Here is a 23444-nt window from a genome sequence, read left to right on the forward strand (position 1 = left end):
GAAAATAAAATATATTGTTTGTTTACGTGGAATTTTTACAGGTGCTGTACGTCAATTACTGTTAATAATAATAGAAAGAAGTCCCTTTTGTTTGCACACATTCTTGTCCTTATAGAGGTTTCACTATGCAACATAAAATATGGTTTGTCCACTGACCTGTTTTTGAGAAACAATGATGATCCACTACACATCAGTTGTCCATTGGCCATGATAGCAATACGGTCACCGAGTAAGTCAGCCTCATCCCTTGTAATGCAAAGCATCATAGAAACATCATGATAATGACATGTACATGTGTATATTGTCTAAATTTGCTGGGCTACTTGAATGCATATCCCTTGATCATACATTTGTATGACAGAATGAACATTTATGGACTTCAAGCAAAGGAGTTATCTGCGCATGCGACAGATGGCCATATGTCATTGTTTACAAACAAGTCTACCTTTGCGTTTTTAGCATGCGTTTATTGCTGCACACGTTACAACCCCTCTGCTTTAATTATGAAAACAAAATATGACCCATTACAAATGCCTATGTTCAGTGTTATTTTTAGTTATGCAATTTTATTCAAAATCTGATCGCAAATAGAGTCCAGGAGGACCTGCATCTTTGGAATGCACATATAATACAGACTCTGCATTAATTGAAATTGAAAGAAAATGTTCTGAAAAAGCAAACAGGAAATAAATACACAGTACAACTTACATATAATGTGTGGTGAGTACCATGGTTTTACCAGCCTTATATTTCAACAATAAATCCCAGGTGGCTCTTCTAGCGTATGGATCCATACCAGATGTAGGTTCATCTAAGATGATTATCTTTGAGTCTCCAATCAAAGCAACAGCACAGCTATGAATAAAACCATCAATAGTCTAAATATTTTTATTTATTTATTTAAATTCCTTCAACAGAGAATAGTGATCTGTTCAGGTGACTCATTTATGCAGCCATATATGTGAAATATGTCACATAGTAGGTAGTCCAAAAACTTTAATAAAATAATTTATCAGAATGCTCCTTTTAAAAGCTGTATACTCAGCACACCTTCAAATTTCAAGTAAATTATGTATTTTACATGCAATGTAAATGTTGCATGGATTCATCTTGGATATGATGCAGCAGAATGACTGCCCTATTTTAAATACTTTCATGTACACATGTACAAATGTAAAAATTGTCAGTTGACAATAAGCATTAAGTACTGTAAAATACTTTATTTTCGCTGAAAGAATGAATCAGTGAAAATATAATCCAGCTAATATTCCTTTTTTCTTATATTTTACATTCAACTAATTTCCATACAAAACACCCAAAAAGTGATTTCAGCGAAAATTAATTCCAGCTAAAATAAATATTTTACAGTAATATATGTATGGATTGTTATTTCGTGCATGTATGAATTAACCATTTTAAATATGAACTGTAAACTACAAGATGTTCACTCTGATTCCTCCAAGATACGTACAGAAAACATTAACATACCATTGTCCATATTTGGAAAATGTATTTACCATATTGTAGAGTATTAATTGCTATGATATTGCATTTCATTGTTTCTGAACATACAATAATAAATATGCTACTGAATTAACATATAACATGTTATCAAGAATGTTATAACATTATTTTTGAAAAGATGCAGAAGATCATTCCAGTGTGAATAGAGAACTCTGTTATCTCTTATGGAATGGACTCCACCATCCAGTATGGTGTGATATTTTGTTCACTTCTCAGCAATATTTTCTATAAAATATTTATTTTTAAAATAACAGTACCTGAGTTTTCTTTTCATACCACCGGAGAGTTGCTGTGATTGAGAGTTTGTTTTATCAACTAAATTCAAATCTTCAATCATGGTTTTCACTTCTTGTTTTGCTTCCTGTCCACGTTTACCCTGAAAAATAATAACCATTGAACAAATTGATTGATACCGAAGTGGACGGTAAGGTCATTAATTGCCTGGGTCAACAAAACTTATATTAAAAAATTACATTCAAATGCTGAGATGTGATTAGCCAATCACATAGAGTTATGCAACTTTATAATGAAATAAAGAAAACACACCAGTCAATGTTTTTCAAACATTTTCTAGAATAAATCTCACTTGAAGAATAGTTCACAAAACGGTATAACATTCACACTATTGCTTAAACATTACATTTGTAAACAAGATGTTATGTGCAACTTGGCAATAGACAATGTCAGCAGCGAAACAATGACACAAGGACTGATTCATTACTGCTCTATAGATCAAAGGCACATATGCAATTATGTTATGAAATTATATAACTATAATCTTGCACATTAAATGTACATATTTTAGAATATGAATATAGTTTGTTACGAAACACTTCAGTATTAACTGACAATAATTTGATTCAAGCAACACAGCTAATGTCCTGGAGAAACAAGTCTCTTTGGAGTGACTCAGCACCAGCAGGGTACTGAAATAAACAGTTGAATTCACCAGAAGATACATGTAAGTTAATAACAGTGACAACTATCTGTTTTGTTCCACCAAATAAACCACTGTCACTGTTTATTGAGTAAGAACTCAATGTAGAATGTTCATGGCAACAATTAAATCACTTTCTTGGTTGCATACCCTTATACAAAGTACGATTCCAAACCAAACTGTGCAGTATAATACAAAATGTCAAAATCCACAAATATGACAATACCATGCATGTTACTATGTTTAGTGCATTTATATAGAGTTTATACTTGCACTGCATACTGCATTTGGTTTTTCTGGATCATTTCAATTCTCTCACATAAATTTTGATTGTTTTAATAATGTCCAAATTTCAATGAAATGTTATTGTCTCATTCCGGCCATATAATGTTAAGAACAAAGCAAAGGTAGAAACAGCTACAGTAAATTATGAGTGTACACACTGTATATTGTGTACTATTCTTTAAAGCAACAACATTATAATTGTAATTGTAATCTTTTAGAAAAAAATACTGTTGTTTTCATAATAAGACTCTTTGATCACAGGGTAAAATAGCTAATTGACCTCTTGTAGATATACTTGCATGTACATGTATTCAATAAATCATGTATGTAGTTCATGTCAATGTTGTAATTATATTCATAAATAAAGCAATAGACCATTTTCCGTACACTGCGAGAATCACGCGTTATGCATGAAATCGAACGTAAAAACAGGACAAACAAAGGTCATAGCATCGTAGTGGCGTCAAACATCGCGTGAGATTCGACAAACGCAAAAATATTTTGGGGGCATTTCCATGCTTAATAATGTTCTGTATACATTTGATGATGGACAATTTCGATTAAGTGAGGGTATTTGAAAGCAATATTCCTCTGTCGAACACTGGCCTGTCGATGTGAACTACGAAATAAAGAAATTCAAGTTGAAAATCAAATCGTTCGATTTTTGCGATAGACGTTCGACGCGAGTCTTTCATGCATCTCGCGAGATCTCGCAGTTGAACGGAAAATCACCTATTAACACATATCAGACATGACTAAGGACTATTACTTTAGCAAATATTTTAGAAATAGGAGATATTTGCAAAAACCAATAAATACATGTACATATGTGGAAAATAGTGGTAGGTAATCATAGTCCCTGGTAATTATTTAATAAAACCATACGCTTTGGACAAAATATCCTTTCTAAATTGTAGATCTGAAGATATTATAGTAGCTAATATTAAAGTGCCAGCTATTTATTAAAAGTTTTATAGTTACCACAGCAAATTCAAAATGGATAAAACATGGATAAAATAAAATACTGATTTAATACTCAAAATTTGAATGATATACACGCGAGTTTTGAATGTGATCTGCCAGGGCATATTCAAGAATGCATTCATACATGAAGAAACAGTCCATAAGTCCTAGTTTTTGTACTACGTCAGAACAGAGACTAAAAGTCAAATGACAAACTTGTGTTGAACTATATTCAGTAAATAATGTTTTAGAGCTTATGGTTGACCACTCCATTGTTAATTGAGACTGTAAAATAAATCAAAGATCAAAACCCCTGTCATAAAATTGTGATATAAATCAAGACGAGAGTAATTCATGTGTGAGGTAACCCTATAAATTCACAAACCTTCAATGCGATAAAGAAGTCTAGATGTTCTTTGACAGTCAACCGATCAAAAAGTACATTATGTTGTGGACATAATCCTAAACTTTGGCGTACAGAATCCATATCAGTCAGGATATCAGCACCGTTCACCTTAGCTGTACCACTAGTTGGTTGGAATAACCCAGTCAGTATAGACATGGTGGTTGTTTTGCCAGCACCGTTATGACCCAGTAAGGCGGTTATTTGCCCTTCATACATGTTTAAACTTAGATCATCAACGGCAAGTTTATTACCAACAGAACTCTGAAAAAGAATGCAAATATATTTGTTACTTGAACTTTAACAATTCTAAACGAGCATAGAACATTCACTTTTTGTCATTAGTTGTTATGCATAAATTAAAAATCTTATACTAATCTCATACATACTTTTTTAACTTTTTTTTTGTTTTGTTTCAAATTTTTCTCTATTACTTTTGTGCTTAAGATAAAGTTTTAACATTGTTTTTTTTTTTATGTTGTGATAAAGATTATTATTATACATTTGTCACCGAAACACCATAAGTTACAGCATGCCGTAATTTTGCAGTATTGCACTGGGTATTTTCATCCTACCATATTAGGAAATGTGAATTCCAAATAATGAGCGATTATGCGCGTGAGCGTCCTCTAATAATAAAAACAAACATGGCAGCCCCCCAGGGTTTGACCGGACTCCACACAAAAAAGTTTGTTAAATCTTTTTTGATTCCCATGATGTATCCTTGAGAGAAAAAAATGTATAATAATAAGGTTATTAAGAGGATACTGCAAAGTATGCACTCAGACAGTATGTCGTGGCACCGACCTCTGCTGCACATCAGTCGATACTCCCACTGTACTGTCTTCGTGCATACTTTTCGGTATCCTCGTAATAACCTCATATTATTATTACTATGCCTAACAACATGCATAGTGTTCAAAGTGTTAAAGCGGAGGGGTCGTCGCATGCACAGGAATTGAGTCCAAGCAATGATAACGACGAATGTTAAACAAGCAGCCTGTCAGCTGAGATAGCTCCGCTGTTAGCAATGCACCTTTTAATTAAAGAACTGAAGATATCATTAGAAAATGAACAATATGTGTAGAATCAAAGCAATCAGACTTGTGGATTTTAACAGGAAGTCAAAACTATAACTTTTTACCAAAAATTACAAAAATATTCACCAAAATAAGAGAATTAAAGATATCATCACAAAATGAACAAATCTGAGAGAGGTCTACCTGTAGTACCTATAATATATAATATCAAAGCAATCAGACTTGCAGTTTTTAACAAGAAGTCAAAAATATCACTTTTTACCAAAAATTACAAAAATATTCACCAAAATAAAGAGAATTAAAGATATCTTCACAAAATGAACAAATCTGAGAGAGGTCTACCTGTAGTACCTATATATAATATCAAAGCAATCAGACTTGCAATTTTTAACAAGAAGTCGAAAATATCACTTTTTACCAAAAATGACAAAAATATTCACCAAAAATCAAGAATTTGAGATTTTGACACAGAATGAACAAATCTGAGAGAGGTCTACCCAAGGTACATATACACCAAGTATCAAAGCATTCAGGCTTGTAGTTTTCAAGAAGAAGTTGAAAAAGTAAAACATTGACACGGACGACGGCGGACAATCACTCATATGATAAGCTCCGCTCGACAAAGTCGACAGCGGAGCTAAAAATTACCAAATCTTCACTAAAAATAAAATACATACCTTATAAACTTTAGTCAAATTCTGTATACTTATTCCAACATTGAGATCAGTGGGTTCAGCCTCATGGTTCATAGTACCTGTATTGGATTGACCCATCCCACCCTGCAAATAACAAATAAAAAACATTTTATTTTCATATACCAGACTCTATAATACACTACACTAAAATATGCTATTATAATAATAATATACTATTATATACAGTAACCATAAATCCACTCAAATACACTATATCATAATTTGCATATCACCACAGTGTCAAATCAAAAACCTATTTCACCAGTGTGATATAACACAGGGCAGATGAAAAACCCATACACCAGTGTGACATAAGACAGGGCAGATCAAAAAGCTATTTCTCCCCAGTGTGATGCAAGGCAGGGCAGATCAAAAACTTGTATCACCACAGTGTTACGTCATATATATGACCTAATCTGTGATGTATGTGTGAAGTTTAAACTTGATTATATGAGATAAATAGTTTGAGAAACTACAGAAAAGATAACCGCCAGTCAGCCATTTTGAATTTGTTGGTGACAAAAAATGCATGTGCGTTTATCTGATTTGATATCTCATGTATGTGTGAAGTTTGAACTTGATCAGACTAGGCATGGCATGTCAGATATATAAATCCGGAACTGCATTCTTTAAAACAAAATGGCTGCCAGTTGGCCATTTTAATTTGATCCTAAAAATAAAATGACCAAGTTTAAACCAAATCCGTCCACACACGACTGAGATCTGGTTCCGAAATACCATGCCCTTGGGTATCTTGAATCAGATCATGAAACAAATGCATGCACACATGTTCAAAAAAAAAAAAAAAAAAAAATTAATGTCTGATGTATGAACTTGTTTGAACTTGAATGTCTTAAGCATGCATGAACACAACCATGAGTCCCCTTTTTCTGACCTCGGTCGAACAAGGACTAATGATTACACTATATTAAATTACAGACCTCTTCAATTCCATTAATTCTTGCACTGTGTCCACACCAATAGGATCTTTGAAACAAGAAATAAAATGGTTTGGGTACACCATACTCTCCAGGAAACACGGCTTCAACGTACCTATTACGCAGAAAAAAAATTCATAAAAGTTATTGGGGAAAATACTAAGCCAAAAAAATCTATGCAAATGTACACAATTATTACCATATCATTTTAGACAATTCTTTTTATAATTTTATGATTAACAAATTACAAGAAAGTCATTTTTGTTTTTCCCTTGAAATTGAGTACCTTTAATACCAAATTTCAAAGCATGTACACAAACTACTCACCATGCTATCAACCAGTAAATTATAGCATCCACAATAAACATAGCATAGATTAGGCCCATACTAGATGTATCATCTACAGATACTTGATTGAACAGGTTATCCCAGGTGACTCCTACGGTCTGAGCTTCCTTGGTAGCAAAGATGACTGCCCCCATTCCCATACATGTGTTAGACAACAAACAACATGCTACTTTCTCACCACTAGAAAATAAACAAATTTAGTAAAAAATTAAGTAACTGTCACAAGTTAACACTGTCAAATCTTTAGTATGAACTCTGTTACAATGAAATACCAGTTTCAACAAACAAACTTGAAAGTGTCATTTAAAAACAAACTTGTTTATTACGAAAACCTGTTTAGTACAAATGGATTTTTTTCTGAAAAGCAATGATTTGTATAGTTAACAGGTGAGAAATCCTGAAATGAACCACTAAATACCCAGTCTTGCCCTTGCACTATAGTAAGTGAGCTTGTGCTATGCTGTGTGAATAGCCTTTGACTTTCTGTGTCTAGTCACTTTAACTGCATTGATGCTGGAGTCTTTCTTTTAAAGAATCACACAAAAAATGTGTGAAGCATGTACCCTGTAAATTCTTGATAAATTATGGCGACTATATATATATGAATGACTTCAGAATGTCTCATGTCAAATGGTATGCATTGTTTTTGAACTGTAAAGTCTAAATAATAAAAGTGATTGACTTAGGCATACATAATGGCGATGTTTGTCGACAATTCAAAATTGTGCCGTGCCATAAGCGAATGCAGTTTTCAGCAGTAGATGATGTTGAGCAGGCATTGCTTTCAATGGTTTAATGTTCTATGAATGTTCCAATCAGGAGTCCTATCCTCCAAGCTAAAGCTGAAGAACGAGGACTTAATACCAAATTCAAAGCTAGCAAAATGGCTGGCTGGAGGGATTCAAATCCAGACACTGAATCATGTGTAAATTCATGTGCAGAGAAGCTGCTTCTATCAGCGATGATATGGTTGATGACAGCATGACTGGGTGGCGTAAACATTGCCCGGACTCATTAATGGCTATACTCCAAGGGATATTTTTAATGGTGATGAAACTGGGTTATTTTTCTGTACGATGCCCGATAAGACATTATCATTTAAGAATGATGTATGCTCGAAAAACAAGTAAAGAAAAAAATTACTGTCACTCTTTGTGCAAACAAGGATGGATGAGAAAAACCTAAACCACTGGTCATCAGAGAAAAACCAAACTGTTTCTAAAATGTCAAATCGCTACCCATCGATTATGAAGGAAACAAAAAAGCATGAATGGTCATTGATTTATTTATCGGATGGCTGCACAAACTAGAAGTACAAATGCCAGAATTGAGAAGGTTTTGTGTTTGTTGACAACTATATCACTCATCTAGTCGTCAGAAATCTCATCAAACTAGTCTTTCTCTCGCCCAATACAACATCAAAGCTGCAACAGATAGGCCAGGGTGTGATAAGAAATTTCAAGTGTTTTTACAAACAAAATTGAGTAGTAAATGAACTTAAAAATATACCTACATGCTTAAACTTTGGTAGATGTCAATCCGAGAAACAAACATGAACGGCATGTAATTAAGAAACCATAACGTCATGCCGACAATCAGGGCAATCTTCCCCTTAGAAAAGAATACACTGATGGCAAAATTCCATGAAATGGAGGCAATGGCCCACAGGAAGAAGAATATAAACACCACACCACCATCACTGTACGCAAAGATACCGCCTGCCTGTAAGAAATTTATAGTAGAATTGTAATTTATGCCAAATTTCGCAGAATACAGACATATTTGGTTTCTGACCAATTATTATCTCTCTTAACGTACTTTAGATGTACTAATAGACTTTTAAATTCCTTTGAATGACATACTAGAATGTTGGGTGAATTCTAGTTTGAAATATAACTATGAGTTTTTGTACTTTACCTTAATGAGGATTGAAATCAATATGACAGTGATGAGAAGAAAGAACAGATATTTAAAAAACCATGCCAACCAATGCAGATAGTTGGACAATCCCATCATTTTCATACTTTCTTTCAAACGGGCTTCTTTCTCAACCACCAATTCCTGTATACAATGTATATTTATTACAATCTATTTGTTTATTTACAGAATTATGAATATTGTAGCATTACAGTACTGTAAATCTATTGAATTTTCCAAATTTTGCAAGTCAGTGAAAATTTCTTAAATGACACCAAATGTCATACGACAAATTTTTGTGAAATGTTGTCTTCACAAATGCAATAAAATTCTTAAATCTCGAAACCCACTAGCAGTGAAAAATAAATGGTTTACAGTTTCTGAGAGTGAGCAGCATGAATTCTTGATTTTTGCAGTTTTCAGGAAGTCAAAAATAACTTTTTTAAATTAAAAATCACCAAAAATAGATACAGATATTATAAACAAATATGAATGAGGTCATTTTTAATATATGGATGATGGACTATCTACATTACTTCTACATTACCATTGCAAAATATGGTCAGGTCTTGTAAGCAATCAATCAAAATATGTGTTATAAGCCATTAGTAAGGTGTGCTCTGATTGGTTGATAAATCTTATCAAAGGACAGAAGCTTGAATGTGATTTGATCAGAAGTAATAACAGGTGATGTACACTAGTCATTGCAATTAAAAATGGCCAGAGCCATGACCTCTGACGTGACTTCAGATTTGAATCCGACAGAGCTACATGCAAGATACATAAACCAAGAATATAGACTTGAATTGAATAGTAATGGTTTAGGAGTATTTTGTTGTGTTTATTGGTTAGAGGCTTATTATTTCTCTTTGTTAATGTAGTCAGTTAGTCTACTATTTCATGTTTGACAGCCACGTTCAATAACTGGGGTGCTTTTAGACTAAAGAATGCAGATATGATAAATACATATTAATAAAAATAAACTTCTACCAATAGTAGATGTTGATCCCATTCACCAACAGTTAAAGTCATCCCATTAATTAAACTTGAGTTTCTTACCTTAACAATAATTCCTGCAGTGTAGATAAAAGCAAGCATGATAAGTAAAGGTAACATTCCTGCAATGATTAGGATGAAACCATCAACCTCATACTTAGGGTAAGGATATTGCTACAGGAAAAAAAACAAAGTGAAATTATTATAGCTTTGTCTATAAGATGGACCAACTGAAATCTTCAACTGGTGTAGCAACACAACTCAGTACAGTAGAGGTCAATCTCATATTCACCACAGTGGAGGTTGAGCCCACTCACCACACATCCTGTCGTTGAGACTATCAATAATACATTGAGAATATTTGCAATCAATAATATATCATTTTTATCGTTATCATTTATTGTATCTTTACATAGTACATCGACTATATCGTTTTACTGTTCTATTTATTCATGATGTGAGATTGCCATTTGACCAATCAGGACTCTTCGCAGGCTTTTACTCTCAATAGGGGACCACCCTATTCAAAAAAGTAGAATTTGCGAGAATTTGCGAGTTCACCCACAGTAGAGGTCAATCCCACAACCCACAGTGGAGGTCAATCCCACTCGACCACAGTGGAGGTCAATCCCACTCGACCACAGTGGAGGTCAATCCCACTCGACCACAGTGGAGGTCAATCCCACTCGACCACAGTAGAGGTCAATCCCACTCAACCACAGTGGAGGTCAATCCCACTCAACCACAGTGGAGGTCAATCCCACTCAGCAACATTAGAGGTCGATCCCACTCACCAACATTAGAGGTCGATCCCACTCACCTACAGCAGAGGTCAGTCCGACTCACCCACAGTGGAGGTCAATCCCACTCGCCCAGTGGAGGTCAATCTCTCTCACCAACATTAGAGGTCGATCCCACTCACCCACAGCAGAGGTCAGTCAGACTCACCCACAGTAGAGGTCAATCCCACTCGCCCACAGTGGAGGTCAATCCCACTCGCCCACAGTGGAGGTCAATCCCACTCGCCCACAGTGGAGGTCAATCCCACTCGCCCACAGCGGAGGTCAATCCCACTCACCCACAGTGGAGGTCAATCCCACTCACCCACAGTGGAGGTAAATCCCACTCAGCCACAGTGGAGGTCAATCCCACTCGCCCAGTGGAGGTCAATCTCTCTCACCAACATTAGAGGTCGATCCCACTCACCCACAGCAGAGGTCAGTCAGACTCGCCCAAAGTGTAGGTCAATCCCACTCGCCCACAGTGGAGGTCAATCCCACTCGCCCACAGTGGAGGTCAATCCCACTCACCCACAGTGGAGGTCAATCCCACTCGCCCACAGTGGAGGTCAATCCCACTCGCCCACAGTGGAGGTCAATCCCACTCACCCACAGTGGAGGTCAATCCCACTCACCCACAGTAGAGGTCAATCTCTCTCACCAACATTAATAATAATAATAATTTTATTCAACACGAAAATCTACTACAGAGAGTAATTTTATGGTTGTAAAACAAGAACAGAAATATCACTTCACACAACTAATATCACAAATAGCACATTAAACATAAGCTAATGTTATTGTTTAGTACAAAGCAAGACGGAAGTACAGTTCAATCCACCAGAATCACGAATAAAACAATTAGAGGTCGATCCCACTCACCCACAGCAGAGGTCAATCCGACTCACCACAGTAGAGGTCAATCCCACTCACCCACAGTAGAGGTCAATCCCACTCGCCCACAGTGGAGGTCAATCCCACTCACCCACAGTGGAGGTCAATCCCACTCACCCACAGTAGAGGTCAATCCCACTCACTCACAGTAGAGGTCAATCCCACTCACCCACAGTGGAGGTCAATCTCTCTCACCAACATTAGAGGTTGATCCCACTCACCCACAGCAGAGGTCAGTCCGACTCACCACAGTAGAGTTCAATCCCACTCACCCTAAGTAGAGGTCAATCCCATTACCCGCAGTCAAGGTCAATCCCACTCGCCCACAGTAGAGTTCAATCCCACTCACGCTAAGTAGAGGTCAATCCCAATCACCCGCAGTAGAGGTCAACTCCACTCACCCACAGTAGAGTTCAATCCCACTCACCCTAAGTAGAGGTCAATCCCATTACCCGCAGTCAAGGTCAATCCCACTCACTCATTTTGTGGTGGTACACAATATACATGTAGGTTTAAACTAAAAAGTAGGATTTGAGCCTGTATTCTGACCATGAGTCTGACACAATAGCCACTACATTATCAGTGACTGCATAGTTAAACTGCCAAAGTACATATACATACAAGTACGTGACCTAAAGGCTGATTTGAATATAGTTAATAATTTACTCAAATTGAAAGTCTTGATTACATCACGTCAAAAATAACATTTAAACTAAACACTTACCTGTAGGTTTAGAGATAACTTAGAGAAATCACTGGTATTTGAAGTATGGCTTTCAATAACAGCGAAGTCAACAGCTTTTTGGATTAACAGGAATCGATTTTCATAAAAGCTATTAATACAAAAAGAAAATAGATAGGAAATGAATAGGAAAACTTTCTATGGTAGTTTGCCCCAAAATAAATGTCTTAGAATGTACTTAACAAGATCAATATGATGGACAGTTTTAATAAAACAGAAACTCACTTTTCCAAAAAAAATCTGAGTGAAACCAGTATAATTGACTAGCATCTGCCCTGATTTGCTCATGCAACCAACACATCCAACAAGAAATTTGTACGCCTGCATTATGTACGTGTACAGCAACTGATTTTTTTTTTTAATGTTTCATTATGGCATCAAATCTATCAGTCTCCGTATCAGTCTTTGTGCTTGTCATATTAAAGCGGAGGGGTTGTCACGAGTGTGTCCTTGAAACTTGAGTTCCAAGTGGCGTATACAACAGATTGTTCATTTACATCAAAACACGTGTTTCGTGTCATAGTAATATGGCCAAAATAAAAACAGCCGTTATTCGGCCATCTTTGATCTGATTATGAAACACACTGATATGTATGATGTATGTGCCAAATACGAATGAAAATGGAACATAAATTGTGGAAATATAGTAGTAAGGCCAAAAAGTCAGATGGCTGTCAATCGGCCATCCTTGACCAGATTTTCAAACAAATTGTCATGGACATGCATCCTAACATGTATAAAGTACATGTATGTGCCAAATATGAATGAAAACTGACAGAGCACTTCCAAGATACCGCATAAAAAAACAAAAACAAGATGCCTGCCAGTTGACCATCTTTGATCCAATTGCGAAATAAATCGTCATGGACATGTATTCTAATATGTATAATCTATGTACCAAGTTTAAATGACAATTGACAAAGCATGTCCAAAATACAACATTTTCAAAAATCAAGATGGCTGCCAGTCGGCCATTTTGAATCGAATCGCTAAACCACTGCATGTTCATATGTCCCACATAAAGTACTAGGCACATGCAAACAATGAACGAAATCGGTCCACAGGATTCTGAAATATGACGATGGACAGACTGACGCACGGACAGACGGACACACGGACGGTCGGATGGACAGACTCAGGAACTCACGGACGGTCGGGGACATGTATCCTAACATGTATGATCTATGTACTAAATTTGAATGAAAACTGACAAAGCATGTTCAAAATACGACATTTTCAAAAAACAAGATGGCTGCCAGTCGACCATCTTTGATCCAATTGTGAAATAAATCATCATGGACATGTATCCTAACATGTATAATCTATGTACCAAGTTTGAATGAAAACTGACAAAGCATGTCCAAAATACAACATTTTCAAAAAACAAGATGGCTGCCAGTCGGCCATTTTGAATCGAATCGCTAAACCACTGCATGTGCATATGTCCCACATAAAGTACTAGGCACATGCAAAGAATGAACAGAATCGGTCCAAGGGATTCTGAGATACGACTCCGGACGGACGCACGGACGAACAGAGACCGAATTATAAGTCCTCGTTTTCGGACTTTGTCCGAACGGGGACTAAAATCAAACATCATTTGGATTGTGTCTCAGATGGTAAAATGCTACTTCCAAGGCCCATTTTTGTTTACAACATTGTTTTCCTGACTTGGAGAGTATTTGAATATAGCACAATCCACTCGTATAAATGTACCGGGGTATATAGTTTGTGCATATTTGTGAGTTGTATACATTGTTGTGGTATATGCCACCTTTGGCAGGTTTTTTTTTTTTTACATAATTTTGCAATGAAACTTACTTTGTTGTACGAGGTCCTGGAAACTGGAACTGTGGATACTGACTGATTGTATGCCAGGTGTTATCTTCTCCATGTTTATGGGATATACGAATGGTGTAACTTACGTCTTGTGGCAGATCTACAGTGGTGCTATCCACGTCAAACACAACGGCTGATTAAATCAAATAGAAAAAATAAGTCTTATACCTTGAAAATATTACTTACAGACAGACCATATTTAAACTCAGGTGAGATTGAATACGATTGCTATTTGTACAGCCATATACAGAAAAACTTGAACTTGACAGTCAAAATACATGTAGCTCTGCTAAACAGCACAGCACAGTCGTGATCAAGCCAAAAAACTACATAGTGGAGAAACAAATAACTTTGGTTTTGCTTTGCTTTTAGATATCTCAACTCCTATGTTTAGATTTTATCACTGATAAGGATAAGTTTGATAGTACTAAATTTTGGATTCAAGGTTATGTCTGTGAATTAGTAGAGTGTTTCCCTAACTAATATAAGTGAGTGTCACCCAAAGTACATATAGAAATTATCAAAACAATTGGAGTAAAGGTTTTCAAGAAGAAGTCAATAATAAAAATTTTTTAACAAAAATGATAAAATATTTTCCAGAATTAGAGAATACAAGATATTGTCACAAAATAATCAAATCTCATAGAGGTCCACTCAAGAAACATATTTACTAAGTATGAAAGCAATAGAATGAATGGTTTTATGGAAAAAGTCAACAATAAAATTTTTGACCAAATATGACCGAAATATTTGCTAAAATTAGAGAATACAAGGTATTGTCACAAGATGATCAAACCTGATTGAGATCCACCCAGAGAACCAAGTATGGAAGCAATAGAATTAGCGGTTTTCAAGAAATCGCATCTTGAAATTCTCCATTTTCCCTACATGCTGATTGGTTTGTCATTTATTGTTGAACATAAAATTGACTTATTAGTTTTCTGACCATGTAATTATTTGTTTAGATACCTCATAAAAGTCCCTGGTTGCACAGTACCTGTGTGTACCTGCTTGAGTATGCAACTGTGAGGATTAAAACACCAAGACAAAAATTACTTATTTTGCATATTTTCCAATGCAAAATGGCTGTCAAATGATTTCCATAAAAACAAGATTGAATACCCCAATTTTTATTTGCTTTTTCTCAGTTAGACGCACAACCCTAAATGTCTAATTAAAGAATTTTAAAGAAATTTCATAAAAATTTAATTGAAGATGGGGAACAATGTCAATTGCTTTGCAGGTGAATTGAGAAAAACAAAGACAGAATTAGTACTAATTCTTTTTTAAATTTCTACATCTTTTAGTAGTAAATAATGGTTTGTGCTTACCAGCATAATACTCATCATCATTCTCTGTTGCAGTCTTGGCCATTTCCTCTTCTGAACTGAATGTAGTCGGTGATAGTGGAACATTTATGGAAGCTGATACCTTTGACATCAACTGCTGAGCTACAAACATAGTGTAGAAATACAATGAAACCTCCTATAAATATCATCAAGAATGTGTTTGTGTGCAGGGATATTGTGAGAATGAAGAAGGGGAAATTCTTCACTGAGGTCAAAAAACAACCACTTAGAATATCTGAGCACCAGATACAAATCTTTCTTTGTTGATATTAGTTTGTACCAAACCATATGTACATTGTATAAGCATTCTCTTATGGAAATAAAAACAATGCAGTAATCTAGCAGCAAAGTTTCCAGCACTTTGCAGTAATTTACCTGAAGAGAAAAACATTGCAGAAAGATTGTTAAAATACTTTGCAGTTTGTTGCATCTAAAACATACAGTGCATTGTGGGAGAGAAATGTCAGACTGCAAGAACAGACATGCTTTATGATTGGCAGTCTTTGATTTGGCTATAACTATCCCACAATACATAATGATTTGGAATTGCGATATGGTTTATGGCTGCCAGTTAACCATCTTGGATTGGATTGTAACACAAATTATTTTTTGTTGATGTGCTAGCAAACAGTATGTAAACAGCCAAGTGTGGACGTAATTGGACTGTAAATATTTGAGACATATTTATGCAAAAATTTGACAAACAAAATGGCTATCAGGCGGCCATCTTGAATTGCATTTTGACATAGATATAAGCAAAAATGTACGAAGGATGAAGACAAAAATTTTTGATTTACATCAAACAAAATGGTCGACAGTCAACCATCTGGGATTGGATTATAACACAAATCAACTTTTGTTGATGTGCTTGCTGTGAGCCAAGTTTTGAGCCAACGACAAAAATAAGTATTTTTGATGTACAAAATGGTCGCCAATTTAAGAATAAATTTGAAAAAATAAAGGAAGTATGAATACTGCCAGCACAATTTGGAGATAATTCTCTACACATAGGCTAGTTTGGGGTAAAACATGGCCACCAGTCAGCCATTTTGTATCTGAACAGAAAACAAAACCTGGGGCATGTAGACCATGTGACCGCAAAAGAATTCTGGAACGCTAGTTTTTGCGATCAAGCTAAAAAGGCCAAATAGACAATTAATTATATTTATTATTGTAAAACAAAAAAGAAGTCCCGACTTCGCCAGTCTAACAATATACTTACTCAGCCCAGTCTGTGGGTAGTACGTCAATTTTGGACAGAGATCAGTGATATCACTGTTAATACAACTGCCAGAATGTGATACAGTGAGATTCTGCATAGCTTCCAAAGGTGGTGTAAACACGTATGGTTCAAACTCATAACTGTCAAATGTAGCTGGCATAAAATGAGAGAAAACTTAGATGAAGATGAACAGTAACAGTAATATGGGTGAAATATAAATCATCCTTTTATAGCATAAAAAAAAACTAATATGAATGAAAAAACAGCTATAGGGGACAACAGATTTAGACTCATGAGTTGTAAATATTAATATGTCATGTTTAAAACGCACAAGCTCAAATAATTTTACAGTTTTGTTAAGAACACTCAAGAATACATTATTTATTATCATTTTAGAAACACTCGTGGCCAAAACATCCACCTTTGAAAAAAGCTGGGTTCAAACGTTTGTTCACCAAATACACATTGCACATAAATGTTGGCACAGTGTCACTCAAGGTTTTTACACATTGTTGAACAAATGAAATGAAAAAAAATTACATTTCCTGAGATTCAGCAACAATGTAAAACTGTTCCTGAAGGCAAAATATAAATTGAATCATCAATTCTCATTAATAGTGTAGGTCCAGAAAAAAAAATTTGAGCATTCTATTAATACTATCTGTATAAATATAAATAATGTATAAATCTCTGACTACAATTTTATTCCAGATTATAGCAGCCCTGAGTTAGTTATTAATCATAAATGTATCTGTACTATTAATAACTCAGTATATTGATCTATTTTTATCACAAACAGTATCACTGTAGAAGACACACATAAACAATATACTTACAATAACATTTTTTTTCAGGATCGATGAGAACTCTGTAAAAATGAAAACAGAATTTGTTTCATGATTATGAATTTCTGGGTTGTGGTTGAGACTCGTGTAAGACTTCAACAGGTGGAATAATTAATCAATCAAACTGACAGGTATTATGTTACCAAGGCGACAGATAACATCAAACGTCTCTCTGTATATGCGAGTAAACATTGTTTCTGAGGAAACAGCAGTTGTTGTAAGTGTCTTTTTTCCCTAGTACTATAATGCACTATATTTAATACTACACTGGCATAGCACATCAAACAATAATCTACATGTACACAGTACTATTATGTTTACAGAGTCACATTTTTATTTGAAACAGCAATTTGACAGTCATTGATCAGTTTGATCTTGAATAATACATCATAAATAATATTTATTGTTATTTTATATTTATTTATTAATATATCCTTCTGGAAATTGTAAAGAGAGGTAAAACCTCTGTTCTATTACCAGCTGAATTAAAATATTGATCAGTTACAGTTGGAAAAAGAAGTGAATATTTAATAATGAACTACATGTACATGTTACTGGGTGCAGGGCTTATAATTAAAGGATAATGTGAGACGTTCCCTTTGAGATTAACATCTTTTGTAGCAGCTTTCATTGTTCAATGCAGACAATTGATTTTATGCAGAACAAGTTACAAATTATACATGTGACGATTGGTCAATGAAATAACGATGAGAAAGAAAAACATCTTTATTCTATAATTTTTCTGTTAATTTTAGTCCTGAGAAAAAGTTTTTTAAAAATATGATTATTCATGTGAACTGTGTTTGCAGGGTTCCTGGTCCAAGTGGTATTCTAGACAACAACATCTAGACTTGTTTAAAAGAAATTTTCCCTCTCCCACATAAGTAATTACAATGTTTTCAGAATTGACCTTTAGCATAATGGTGTGATATGGGCTGATGAGCAACACTGAATAAAATAGCAGAAATAATGGCAAAAATAGCATACAACATTGAAACCTCACACACAGTCCGATTATTAAAGGGGAGCAGAAGTCTGGCTTTTGATACTCTGTACATGAAATTTGAGATCTATGAATGAATTCTGTCGATAAAAACAACTTGTATGTGCTGCGAAATGTCCTAAATATGGGGTATAAAACGGGCTGTGAAGCAGACGACAAACATCCGCTTTGCCTGGCGTCATTTCGCCTCTAGAGGGCCAGTTCCATGATGTCATCAGTGAACACTGATAATTGAACCCATTCATTCTAGTACGTCAATTTCATAGAAGTGCTACTATGAAAACCTTTGTTAACTGACAATTTAAAAGTTGAAACATTGTGAGGTGTTGTGCGTATGAATGCCATAACGATTCATGTTTAGTTTCTCGAAATCCCCCAAAAAAATCACGATGTTAGTTTTGAGAAATCGGCATATGAACTACATTTGTAACTAGAAAGTGAAGACACCTACAGCGTTCTAGCTATAGTGAACAGTGAGTGAATAAACATTGTACATGTTAAAACTAAATTAGAAATACGCTAACGTCACTTGAACTACAGTACTCATTTCCCCCAACTTCCCACTTTTTAATCGATCGCTTAATTTCCAACCGCACGGTATTTTCCGACCGGAAAACGACCACATTTTTATCGTTCGCGAACGCAACTTCATCTGTGTCCAATATTAGAGCCGGTACAATATTGTAAACAAATGTCATGATATATCAGCCATATCGCTATTATATACACGTACCTTTTTTATTCTGGTTTGCACAAACGTTGAATAGCTGTCAACAATTCAAATATATTTAGTTTTTGACTATCTATAATTATATGCACGCAATTTGACCCTTTGACCTAGATTTGATTGGGATGGAATGTTTTCTTTTAAACAATATTCTGACGTTACTTACTGTCCCCAAAATGTTTCAACACAATTGCGGTATGCTTGTGCGATTTACAAAGTACATCGGCATAATTGCTGAATTTCCTTTTCTAATTGTTGATTCTTCACGATGTGTTTGTATAATTATGTTTGTAGTCACGGTTTTACAATAATAATTTTGATTGTTTGGAATGCCTAATAATTTTGTTTTTGTAATGTCGATCGTTGTTTGTTTCTCATGAGTTTAGGATGCGTCAGTGTTGACGTCTGTCATTCAAGCCGACAGGACAAACATTGACCGTAATTAATGGGGATCATGTTCAGTAGGCTGAAAACCCAAATATTTAAACAAATACTAATACTGTTCATTATATATATTTGTTATTTTTCATCGCCAAACTATAAAAGAACTAGAGGTGTCCCGGTGAAACAGTCAAGTCTAACTATCCATTTTTTTACCTTGAAATGAAAAAAAAAAAAAATTCAAAGAGCATCGGGTAATATATTAATAACCATTCTCACCAATCGCTTTAGGAGAGAGTAGGAAATCAAACGGCCACAGGTCGCCCGCCTTTTATGCATAGATTTCATGACGCCGTCTGACCGCGGTCTTGTATGGTAATAGGCTCACACATCAATTCACACTTATTGTCAAGACCATGAATGAGCAGAAGGGACTGGGAAATTAAAAGATTATATTACCACAAAGTTCAAAAAAATATATATACATTTGGCTGCACCAAAAACTTGGAAACTAGTGTATATAAATAGACATATAAATAAATATAAAGAAGACTGAGTGATCAATGACATCATTTTGAGGCGCAATTGAACTTCAAGTACTTCATTGCGTAACTCACTGCGTAACTCACTGCGCAGCGATGCTGACATCAAGTGTGTGTTGACCAAAGTTTGACCCCAACGCACTGAACTGGTGCGTTACCTTAGCAACCTTTTTCTTTCATGCTCTGCACGTCGATCTTGTAAAATTGTTATTAGTTCTGACGATGCTGTAATTACGCAAAATTGTATATTTTAAGATCGTTTACTTAGTGCGCTGCTTTTCTAATTACGCAAATGTGTTTATAATATTGTACCGGCTCTAAAAATCTCAACATTGTAATAAATCGCTTTCATAATAATTATGCAAACTTAGTTATTTAACATTGGACACAGAACGTTACAAAGTGGTATAGATTTGAAGAGTAGTTCGGAATTTAATAATAGTTAGTACCCGTTGTATCCCCAAACTGTATCACTAAAACCACCATCTTGATCACTCCTGTGCCAGGAACCAGTGTTTGGGCGACCGGTCGGTGTTTTCAATGAGCCAGCGAGAGAAACGATAACGATAAAAATGCGGTCGTTTTCCGGTCGAAAATTAAACGATAAGCGGTCGATTGAAAAGTGAGAAGTTGGGCGAAATAAGTACTGTAGTTTAAGTGACGTTAGCGTATTTCTAATTTAGTTTTTAACTCCTACAATGTTTATTCACTCACTGTTCACTATAGCTAGAACGCTGTCCGTGTCTTCACTTTCAGGTTAGTTTTTCTGCCGATTTTTTGAAACTAACAACGTGATTTTTTATTTGGGATTTCGAGAAACTTAACATGAATCGATATGGTATTCATACGCACAACACCTCACAATGTTTCAACTTTTAAATTGTCAGTTAACACCTCACCATGTTTCAACTTTTAAGTCGGCAGTTAACAAGGGATTTCATAGTAGCACTTCTATGAGATTGACGTACTAGAATGAATGGGTTCAATTATCAGTGTTCACTGATGACATCATTGAACTGGCCCTCTAGAGGCAAAATTACACCAGGCAAAGCGGACGTTTGTCGTCTGCTTCACAGCCCGTTTTATACCCGATACTTAGGGCATTTCGCAGCACATGCAAGTTGTTTTTATTGACAAAATTCATTCATAGATCTCAAATTTCATGTACAGAGTGTCAAAAGCCAGACTTCTGCTCCCCTTTAACTGCCACAACATGCACAATATGCATTGATTTTGAACATATTAGAATGTGGGACAATAACGGTAAGTATTACGTGTTTCTAGCATACCTTCCTAAGATTAGTAATGCAATACAAGCAACAGGCAGTAAAATCTCAAAAGTAGTACCAATTGGTCGTCGAATCTGCAAAACAAAAATCATGCAGGTTTTCAATCTGAAAAGTTTTTTTATTTGGTAAAAAATGAGCTTGAAATGTCGCCAGAAAGCTGTGATTACCTCAGTATTGATACCATAGAAACAGACTGACCATTCTACTAAGCTTATGCAAAAATAAAAAAAAAACAGCTTTATTTTCATTCTAAAATTTAACTTTGCTGTTACTCCTGTTATAAAGTCGATTACACATCTACCAGTATAATCCATTGTTAGTCAATCCAGTAAATTAAAATTTGTTTTTTCAAAATATCTCAACGATGAATTAGTAAAAATTACATTAGTTGCATTCACGCACAGCTCCTTAGGACGGGCTAAGAGGTCAAATTCTTTAGCCCGTGCTAAGAAAACGTGTACGGGCTAAGGAATGCTAAGTACGAGTTTAATCTGATCCGAATTTAAGGCGCAGTCTAGACCCTTAGCACGGGCTAACGAAGTATGCGCGAACGCTTAGCCCAGGGCTAAGCGCCCTCTGCGGTGACCTTTAGGTGTGAAAATTGTCCCATGTTCGTATAACGACTCTATTCCACCAGTCATTACTCCGCGCTCGCTTACACACTGATTGGGTCGCTGTAGTAGAGCGTACAGCAGCTCCAATTGTAGACAAAGTAAATATACTGTAAACACATTAAGGGGTTTTAATTTTGCTTTTTTCGCTGACAAGTAAAAGAAATAACAGTATTTGGGAATTGATTATGAAAGAAAGACGTATAACAATACAACTCATAGATGCACTTGCCTGCAGAATGAAATTCTTCCAAAGAAGAAGCCGAAACTGTCTCAGCTCAGCACCCATCTTGTCCAATTTATCAGTCAGCAATACAAGCTTTTAAGACTGAACAGCTGCCTATATTTGGGTAAGATGCAGAAGATAATAACTGTAATTAACATAATTTATTCATTCGAAGCAATTATTAAAATATGACTCAGGGGTGACAAAATGGCCACGCCCACTAACAATAATTCGAATGAGTGACTTTTCAGAATGTTATCCATTCCATTATGCTTAGTTCTGGGAAATGATGAATTATATTTGATCACTGCCTGATAACACGATACCGATTTGCTGGTTCAAACAAGGGAGAGATGAAATTCAGAAGACCATGGCTATATTCCATACCACAGTCCTACATAACACATGTCCATTTATTGTATTTTTGGCCATAAATGTATTATTGCAATCAAGAGCACATGTGGGATAAGTTGTGTTCCTAATACATGTAATATGGTTTATTGTATAGCAAGTAGTAAATGCGAGACACTTTCAACTCTACAGAACCAGTATATGTCAGCTGGGCGGATCAATTTATGAATATACAGATAAATACCCAGAGTCACACGACTGAACAAACTGAATTGTAGAAAAGCAGATAGACATACATGTAGATAATATAATAACAAATGTAAAATTAGAGAAAAAACAGTTTGAAAATATCATAGCTAATAATAAACTTTCTGTTCTGAAACACATGAACCAAAGTGAAGGGAAAATATGAAAGATAGGTCTAGCTTAGTTTACTATAGAATGTTCAAGAACAATATAAAGAACTCCAGACCATATATGTAATATGAAACAGATTTTAAGAGGAACCAACTGAAAGTTAAGTCAAAGACCTACACACTTGGTTTGGACATAGTTTGGAATATGAAAAAAGAAAATGGGAAAAATAATACTGCACTTG

The 23444-nt window shown here is 35.3% G+C and overlaps 1 protein-coding gene across 2 annotated transcripts in view; it reads right to left on the reverse strand.

Annotated features, from left to right (window-relative positions):
• Window positions 1–23444, reverse strand: part of LOC100369624 (phospholipid-transporting ATPase ABCA3-like) — a 64881-nt gene that overhangs the window by 29661 nt on the left and 11776 nt on the right. For both annotated transcript variants that reach the window (XM_078010541.2, XM_085500479.1), the window contains exons 2-18: window positions 22502–22609; window positions 21659–21732; window positions 17708–17739; window positions 16872–17024; window positions 15632–15751; window positions 14283–14433; window positions 12444–12552; window positions 10110–10220; window positions 9051–9194; window positions 8647–8855; window positions 7113–7313; window positions 6789–6900; window positions 5830–5931; window positions 4095–4376; window positions 1782–1900; window positions 709–855; window positions 157–246 (exon numbers count right to left, since the gene is read on the reverse strand). In XM_078010541.2, coding sequence (XP_077866667.1) covers window positions 157–246; window positions 709–855; window positions 1782–1900; window positions 4095–4376; window positions 5830–5931; window positions 6789–6900; window positions 7113–7313; window positions 8647–8855; window positions 9051–9194; window positions 10110–10220; window positions 12444–12552; window positions 14283–14433; window positions 15632–15751; window positions 16872–17024; window positions 17708–17739; window positions 21659–21732; window positions 22502–22558 — 2213 coding nt within the window. In that variant the 5' untranslated portion in view covers window positions 22559–22609. The remainder of the gene's footprint in view (window positions 1–156; window positions 247–708; window positions 856–1781; window positions 1901–4094; window positions 4377–5829; window positions 5932–6788; window positions 6901–7112; window positions 7314–8646; window positions 8856–9050; window positions 9195–10109; window positions 10221–12443; window positions 12553–14282; window positions 14434–15631; window positions 15752–16871; window positions 17025–17707; window positions 17740–21658; window positions 21733–22501; window positions 22610–23444) is intronic.

Source organism: Saccoglossus kowalevskii, chromosome 6 (genome assembly GCF_978046115.1).
Source record: "Saccoglossus kowalevskii chromosome 6, keSacKowa6.1, whole genome shotgun sequence".
NCBI lineage: Eukaryota > Metazoa > Hemichordata > Enteropneusta > Harrimaniidae > Saccoglossus > Saccoglossus kowalevskii.